The 8,842-nt window shown below is 39.6% G+C and overlaps 2 protein-coding genes across 2 annotated transcripts; one reads left to right on the forward strand and one right to left on the reverse strand.

The window, feature by feature from the left end:
• The first annotated feature begins 6,088 nt into the window (after positions 1–6,088).
• LOC109418955 (anaphase-promoting complex subunit 15) lies at positions 6,089–8,278 on the forward strand. The gene is made up of 3 exons (XM_019693176.3): positions 6,089–6,306; positions 6,438–6,531; positions 7,981–8,278. The coding sequence occupies exons 1-3, from the start codon at positions 6,187–6,189 to the stop codon at positions 8,127–8,129; spliced, it is 363 nt and encodes a 120-aa protein (XP_019548721.1). The 5' UTR covers positions 6,089–6,186; the 3' UTR covers positions 8,130–8,278.
• Positions 8,190–8,842, reverse strand: LOC134287413 (RNA-binding protein 1-like; the record flags this gene model as incomplete). Its single annotated transcript, XM_062849208.1, is given in 1 exon segment — positions 8,190–8,842. A coding segment is annotated over 1 exon segment (79 nt), but the record flags the coding sequence as incomplete, so codon positions are not given.

Consider the following 8,842-nt stretch of genomic DNA (forward strand, 5'->3'; position numbering starts at 1 on the left):
CACATCCGTTCGCACTAAGGGTTGTCTATTAAGGGTCTGTTCCAATTGGAGAATTAAAATTAATTTTCACTTAAACTTTACAGTTCGCTAATTATTTCCTTAGGAGAACTGTCAAGTTTAAGTGTCGAACTGTCAAATTTAAGTAAAAAATAGTTTTAATTCGCCAATTGGAACAGGCATATAGTAGTTAACAATGCTTTGATTTCAAAACAAAACAAAAAATATCTGAAGATTTTATGCAAAGCTTTCGAGCGTCATGGTCTTCGGCAAAGTTGTAGATTAGTGTTTTTCCTACAATTATCACCAAGGACGCCATATCTACAACTTTGCCGAACACCACATTTCAATATTAGGTTTCTGAACAAATGAGTCAAACGATTGCCAGGTGATCGAAAATATCGCTGCAGAAGACCATGACACTTCTATAAATAACTTTGATAATTTCAGTAGTGGTAGTTCGCCTGAGAGTTACATTATTGATCTATAGAGTTCTTACAATAGTTTTTCGAACAATTTGTCCAGGAGTTCTTCAAGTTTTTCTAACAATGTTATAAGGTGATGCTTAAGAAATTTCTCCAAATACGACGACGATGGGAGTCCATCAGAAACCTCTCCAATACTTATTGTTGATGATTTGACAGCTCATTTATTGTCATGATAGATTCAAGCATGTTCATGTTCTACTTAACCCTTCATTTGAGCGCCAAATTAACTATATCGGATGATTGCTTTGAGCATAGCATAGCATAGCATGAATACTTGCACAAATCTTGGATGGAGTTGCAAAGTTGTATATATCCATTGACATTGCTGATGTCGCTACTATTTACAATGTCATAGATTCACTCAGCTCCACACACCTGGCCAAGTCCTTGCAAGCATTTATAAATCCCTTCATCAACCCCATATGGATCAGTTGTCAAAATTACTTGCGGAAAAAGGAGGGATTTTATTTGAGCGCTATACTTGGGATCTAGAAACTTAGCTTAAACGGTTGGCTGCCCTTCTAAGAGGCGTGTTGCAATATGCATGTGTTGCCAAAGGAGTATCGCCATACGCGCCAACTTGTGACGTAGTTGGGGGGGCGAGGCCTCTCAAAACCAATCAAATTCGGAATATTTCGACGCAGTTCATCTAGTTTAGGCATATTTACGTGAAAACTAGTGCATTGAGGTGAAAAAAGATGAATTTCGTTCAATTTTGGAGAGTTTCGCCCCCCCCCCCCCCCCCAACTACGTCACAAGTTGGCGCCTATGAGTATCGCAAAGAGAAGTATTCCTTCTAGAGGTTCTCCACCCCACAAAATTTCATACTTACTTCATCATTACTTTTAACTGTGGATGAAAAACAAACAGACGTGGTTTTTAGCATTTTGTACAATCATGACCAATTTTCATTCGCATAATAGATGATTCTTTTACGCTACAGTTCAAAGTTCTGTGATAATAATTATGAAATTTCGTGAGCAGTTATTATACTTATAGAGACACTTTTTTGCAAAATTTCATCAACTTTGACCAATTGGTTTGAAAGCTACTGGTGTTTATAGGGATAAGTGTTATTGAAAATTTTTCGTATTTTTCATGTACGATTTTTGCCTATTCATAACTTTTGAATTTCTTTGCCAATTTTCATGAAATTTTCACAGAAGCTAGTTGATTATGTGTATATCATGCCTGCAAAATTTGATGATTATTGGTATAGTACTTTCAATAGTACAATCGAAACAATAAAGAGTGCTGACTAAGTGCTGTCTGAGGGGCTAAAATCACGTTCAGTCCCAATACATGTTTCGACTATAAAATTGTTGATAGTGCATCGATTTTCTTGAAATTTTGCCAATGCAATAAATGTAGATTGAGATGTTTGTGTTCAACCATTTCCTTTGCCAAATTCAAAAGTTACAGCGCTGACCAGCAAAACTAGGGGCTGTACAAAATTCAATGGCGCACATATTTCTCTTTCGTTGCTACAACAAAAAGTACTGCACCGATTCACATGAAATTTTGTAGGTGAAATGAACACATCTTAAGATGTTATTAAACAAAGTTTGAGCAATTTTAATGTATCTATTGCAGAGTTACAGCTATATTTCTGTGTCCCGATTATTGCGGATACAGGCTTTAGATTGGACCTTTAGATGTGTTTGTCGCCATTTCATTGAAGAAACTACTGAAAAGTATGAGTCTTGGGAATGGATTCCATTGAAGCTTCTGTCATCATTTTAATGAAAACAACAGTTGGCAGTAATTCATTGATAGTATGTGGAGAATCAATGAATTACTGCCATGAACCAATGGCAACCAATGAATGCCAAGAATCAATGAATTACTGTCATGAACCAAACCCCATAGACGAGTGCACCGATGAACATTGAGTTCACTGAGTCTGAAATTTTTTGACAGCACAGCGGGGTCGACTCTCAACAACTTCTTCTCAGAGATGTATCACCAAAATGCGCTGATAAAACTTTTCTTTGATTTCTTACATGAATTTACATTTAAAGGCACTAAGTATTGTAAGCACTAGACTAGGCCGTATATTGTTGTATAATGTTATCTTGTAGTGCTTTTTAGCCTTGTGCTCTTGAGCCGAATACAGTACCTGTCAGTGCTGTTAAACGGCCTAGCACTCATGACATTTATGTCAATCAAAATAGATTTCCATCGGACACCGATAACAACAACAGAAAAGCTGATAAATGATAAGTTTTGGATGAAATTGAGCTTAATAGAATGTTACTGGCAGGCAGAAGCATTACATTTACCATTCAGAATGAGATACGGAGTTCTGTTCTCCCGAAGATTGTGACTATATCTGGACTCTCGGTAAAACCCAGGCCCCTGACACGGCCTATATCAATGCATTGGAATTATGGTAGACAGGATGTCCTGGGCCCACTGTCAGATGCGAAAACATCAACAACTTTTTGTTTAACGTTTATTTAGGTTTGATGATCAATTTTTAAAATCAATTTTTGCATCTCAAATGATCACAAAACACTTCAAACTCGCTTTTATATTAATGTACGGGAAGAGAAGCACGCTATTAGTTGAATAAAGCAACCCAGCAAACATCCAATGTGAAGGTGCATTTCGTGTGTGGCTCAAAACATTAAACAAAGCAGAGTTTGTTGATTACACGCTCGTTTCAATTTACACGAATATGAGTATAAAGCGGTTAGATGTTGGCTACGCTAAAATTCATTCCTGCCAGGGGCCTGGTAAAACCTCTTTAAGTAACCGTTTCAATAAAAACAAACCCTAGCTCAAATCCCAAGTTGAATCTCTCTTCTTCTTCAACGCCACCGATTGGCTATTCCTCAAATTTAAACTCCGCTTCAACAATATCATCAATTTATCAAGCTTTCTTCAGAAATGATCCAGCCAAGAACTGTGCTGCAAATCTCTTTCAATAAAGATTAATATATTTATCATTCGTCCTTTGGATTCGGTCAGCTTCTTAGTCTATTTCAAATTGTATCATGTCTGATGGGCGGCCCATCATGGGCCACAACATTATATTATGGCGCCAGCACCAAACCGAATAGCGACGTTTTGACTAGCGACACTTTTCGACTAGCGACACTTTGTTTCAGTACCGGGTGTAGTGCGCTGTGTGCTTTCAATGATGCACTATCATATTCATCACTTCCGATGTATGTTGTAAACAACCCACGATTATCAAAAATATTTTTCTCAAAAAAAGTTTTTTGAATTTCAACCAAATCCATAATAATGCATTTTCAAATTTTGGATTGGTTCAAATACTGTACTATGCAGAGCCAAATCCATGTTGCGCTGATATAGCAGACGGCAACAGCGACGACAATCGACGAAGAGAAACCTCGAGGACATCACCCGGAATCTGGATCCAGCAGCAAAAAAAATATCAGTTAAGAGCAGTCTTGTGCATTATCACCATCATAACACAAAAAAGCCGCAACATCAACATTGCCCTTCTTCCTCCATCAACGCTACAGCCGACCGTCTCTATGTTGCTATCGAACACATTCGAGACGAACGCATTGATACGGTGGCTGCCGCCGCCAGGCTCTTTCTCTGCAAATCTCTTGAGTAGCCGAACGCTTCTTAACCGTCGTTCCGACGCAGAGCTATGTCACTCACTGCTGGGTGACTCTCGTCTGAAAATGCCAGGATGAAGGTCAATTTGTTAAGTAGTATTGCATGGCGCAGCAAACACAAACATAGCACGCCCTATGAATAGAATGCAAAGCGTAGAACAAAAACCCGCTTCGGTGTTTCATCGTGTGGTTCGAAAACAAGAGACGATCGCTGCTGTTGGATGTGGTTGACTCTGCATTGAACGAGGGTTGGCTTAAGTGGCTTTTGCGTGAATCGATTATGTTTTGATGGACTGCGTTTGTCGTATGAAGTGATGGTTAGAGCGAGTGTCATTCGACATTGACCATCCTGAAACTGCACAACTCTGGTTAAGAGCGCATGCGAGAACAGAACAGCAGATAAACAAATCTTTTTTTTATTTTTTTCTTTGTCCCATTTTGACAGTTTTCATCTCCAGAGCACAGACAAACAGGCGTAACACCTTGAACGATTTTCATGGAAATCCATTGCCCAGTTCACACTACCATCACCTGGTGGAAAAGTTGCACGAAGCACTGTGTTGTGCAATATCGTCAACAGAAGGCGCTAGTGTGAAACGTCAAACGCATAGAAAAACGATGCGCGCGCCTCTGGTTGTGAAAGTCACAACTATGAAAATTTAAAATGATCGTTAAAAGCGTGGTCGATGGAAATTTCGCAAGTGTTACGTCTGTTTGTCTGTGTCCAGAGACTCGGTACAGAAGGTTAAAGTTGGCCGTATATTAGCCGAATATTTCGCCAACAGCGGCTCCTGAGCAGTTCTATTACAGCGTTTAGTTCTAATCAGCTCTGTTAATCATGTTTTTTATTCAACTATAGAACCTAATGCCATTTTTACGGCTTATGGGTAGTACGCTGATCACAAGAAATTTCTTGGCCTATCTCGATGCGTGGAAAATTCAGGCAAGGAATCGCTCAAGAAACAATAAAGCGTTGCCTTATTCCGAATCCTAACGGAACTGAAACGAAAAGTCAAATCAAATGGGGTTTGCAACGCTTTTTAGTTGCAAGTCCGCTAATTGCAAAATTTGATAAGTTTTTGCAACTAAAAAGCAAGCATGTGCCAAATTCGTGCTGTCAGTCATGCTGTCAGTGCATTTCGATGCACTTTAGTGTCAAAGTGACGTTGCAATTAGCGAATGGCATTCGCTCGTTGCAAAGTAAACATTTTGCAACGAGCGAACGGCCGCTGTACCTCGCATTGGTGATTACTTGGGCATTGCAAAAATCCATGCAGGTTCGCACATGAACCAAATCTGGTGTTCGATTTCAATAGGTCGTATGAATATAGGAATCACAGCAAACACACGACCTCACGGGGATGCTATGGTGATCTGATTTTGTTGCCGCTTATCATGCACAACCAGAGCTCACTAATACCAACATTCACTCAATACAGCAGCGGGAGAAAATAAGGAAAAACGCACTTTGGCGAACAATGTTTGCGAAAAGAAGTGTTGTGTGTTTTTTCACAAACAATTCCCACTCTCTGTAAGAACTTCACCTAAACATTGACACTCTCAAATTGAAAATTATTAAATATGCTCCTTTTTCATGATCAACACTTTTATGAGATCTAATCTGATGCAAGCGTTTTGCACCAATATCCCTCGTAAAAAGGTAAACATTCAAATTTCATGATTGTGTTGGTGAATATTTTGGCTGGAGCATAAATTTATGCTCCACGTAAGGAGGCACAATCCAACCTGTCAAACTCCATAGTGAAAAAATAGGATGCCGTCCCCTTGCACGACCTATTCAAAACGAACGCCAGAAATGAAGATTTTTCCTGAGGGGCAGAAGAGTCGATATGATTTTGGGTTCAATTCTGGTTCTGTGTATATGATTTTCGTTCGCCGTGTATAAAAACTTTCAGCACCGGGGTACAACTTCACATTCCTACCCCTTCCGCGTAACGACAGCATGCGCATGCTGTCAGTCGAATGTCACGGTTTTGTTTACAAACTGCGATTCTGCGATTCAAATCAAGTTATCGATCCCTTCGCGGCGACAATTTCCAACGAACAAACTGCTTATAAAATCAAGAAATTGTCCTGTAAAAATGCTTCCGTTCTTCCCATCGCTGCGGCCAGCCGTGGCCAACAGTTTGTGGTTCGCGGTGGACGAATGCTGCGACGAGGACGCCGAAGTGAACGCCATGGAAAACGAGAATTCAGAATGGGTATGTGTTACATATTACTCGAACAGGGTTCAATATCCATATTCTTTAAATTTCGTTGTAATCTCACTATAATATATTATAATATTAATATTATGAAGTTGCTATAATGACCATATGCAACGTCGTTTCAGATAAATCGAATCCAACAAGTTGGATCGGATTTGGTTCCGATCGGAAAGCATGTGAACGAGCACAATGATAACATGGACTCGGAGGATGAAGACGGTAAGAAAAAAAATATGCGAACTCAGGGGTTGTTCACTCAGTTATCTTTCGTCATCATTCGAAACTGTGTGGATGTAATTTCCAACTTGCAGTGGACTGATCTAACTAAAAATTTAGTCGATTGTTTATTCAAAAAAAAAACTAAAAGGTTATCGTTTACAATAAAACAACAAATTACAAATTACAATTACAAACGCTTAAGTTTTCAAAACATTCCATGTAGCAGAACCTGAGATTTACAACATTTAAGTTTTAGGACGATGATTGAAAACGAGTTTGGTGGTCTAGTTGCCATCGCTTCTGATTCATATGCAATCCCTGGCTAGTCCCTTTCCTCCTACTTTCTCTTTACTCTCTTCTCTGCAAATATGTACATAAGCGTATACTCATAGCCATCGCTAGAACTAGAAACGGATTGAAAAATGCCGTTTTCCTCTCTTCCAACTTTCGCAGCACAGTGTAAATCTACCATGCCTACACGTTATGCAACCAAGCAAACTGTGCCGCTTCACAGTAATCTTCACACAATCTATCACTAATGTCGTTTTCGTTTTTTGCGGTGGTGCTACACCGGTGTAGCACTTTTGCACCGAAAGTGTTCGTTTTTTGATTGATTGATTTGTCTTTATTAGAGAGACTTTCAGCCCTTGGCTGGTTCGTCTCTTGTTCGTTTTTGATTTTCGTGCTACACCGGTGCAGCACTTTATCTGCACCGCGCATGATAGTGTAGCACTTAAAAAATCGGGAGTGTAGCAGGTGCACACCAATCAGCGTTTGCAAAGTTGTCAATATTTTGGTGTTTATACACGCACACCAATGCAACTGCACCGAAAACGTTCGTTTATTCAGCGACAAGTGTAGCACGAAACGGTGTAGCACTGCCGCAAAAACGAAAACGACATAAGTAAAGCCTTTACGCCTGGCTTCCACGCACCAATGCGTGAACCCCTATGCCAAAAAAAGAACATTTACCAACAACACTCCGACATCCGCATAAACTTATGCAGATGCAGTGTACTCTACGATTTGTTGGGAACAAGCGATTGCAAACTAGCGGTAACAAAACTGTATCGTTAACCTTTTAAACAAGGTTAGTGATAATCAGGGTGCCCTCGCTGATTTTCTTCTTTAAAAAACTGGTTACGCTAAATATTGATGCCAAGATTGATGCATATGTTCAGCGTAACTGTGTTGCCTTCGCGTTGCATCCAATATTCATTCAGACAGCGTTCGCATAAGATTTGATTAAAATGATTGTCTTAGGGTTCATCAAATCCGTGGGTTCATTCAAATATTACGTAACGCAAAATTAGACAGTTTTAGATACCCTCCCTCCCCTGACTAGTTATTTCTTGAAGACATTTTTTGATAATGTGGTCTGAATGATTGTTTTGAAAGATGTCGATTCTACTGTTCAATAACTACAAAACAGCATACTTATTTTTTCAGCAAACGACGAAAGCGACGACTCGGACAACTCGGATGAGGACGACGAAGACATGGAGGAGGTCAATGCAACCCGGGCCAACGGTCGTATCGGCATGGAACCGGGTTACCAAAACGAGGATGACGAAATTCAGGTGAACGACACCCTTTGAGTGTAGAGTTGTTGCAGTTTATGGACTCTTTCTTTCGATGTGATAAAAGGCCGTTCCTCCTTCAACTTGTACAATTTATTTTATCTCACTTTATTTATATGTAACTTGAAAAAACTAAAAATACATTTACATTTCCGTAATCCAAAGGATCCTAAGACTCCTTTTCTCTTGTGTCGAACTTCTGGGAGATACCTACGAATTCATACTTCTGCTCCGATAAAAGTCCTAACGCACCCATACGAGACCGAGTCCTGCCTACTACTGACACTGAACTTGAAAGTAGAAACGTGTGTGTGACTTCTACATACATACAATATTTCTTTAAATGTATTTCGGCCTTATAAACTACTAAATGTGGTTTTGTCTATCTCTATCGATATAATTCTACAAATAAAAGATGAACGACTCCTTGCCTGAATCCGAGAAAACTTCCATTCGAACAAAAAATTGATCTAACTGGTCTACTGTGTGAAATTACATTTTTTTTTTTTTCAATTTTTGTTGAGATTTGAACTTTATTTCATCTTCTTCGTCACTGTTTTACATGTATAGCGTGTGTTTAAAAAGATGTTACTCAAATATAATTACTTCAAGTAGTCTGGCGGAAAGTCGTCCTCATCGTACTTCCCGTGCCCTAGCGGCGATCGCGGGATCCACTGCGGCTGCGACGGTCACGGTCGCGTTCACGGCTCATGCTGCGGGACCGTGATCGG

This window comes from Aedes albopictus, chromosome 2, assembly GCF_035046485.1.
Source record: "Aedes albopictus strain Foshan chromosome 2, AalbF5, whole genome shotgun sequence".
Taxonomy (NCBI): domain Eukaryota; kingdom Metazoa; phylum Arthropoda; class Insecta; order Diptera; family Culicidae; genus Aedes; species Aedes albopictus.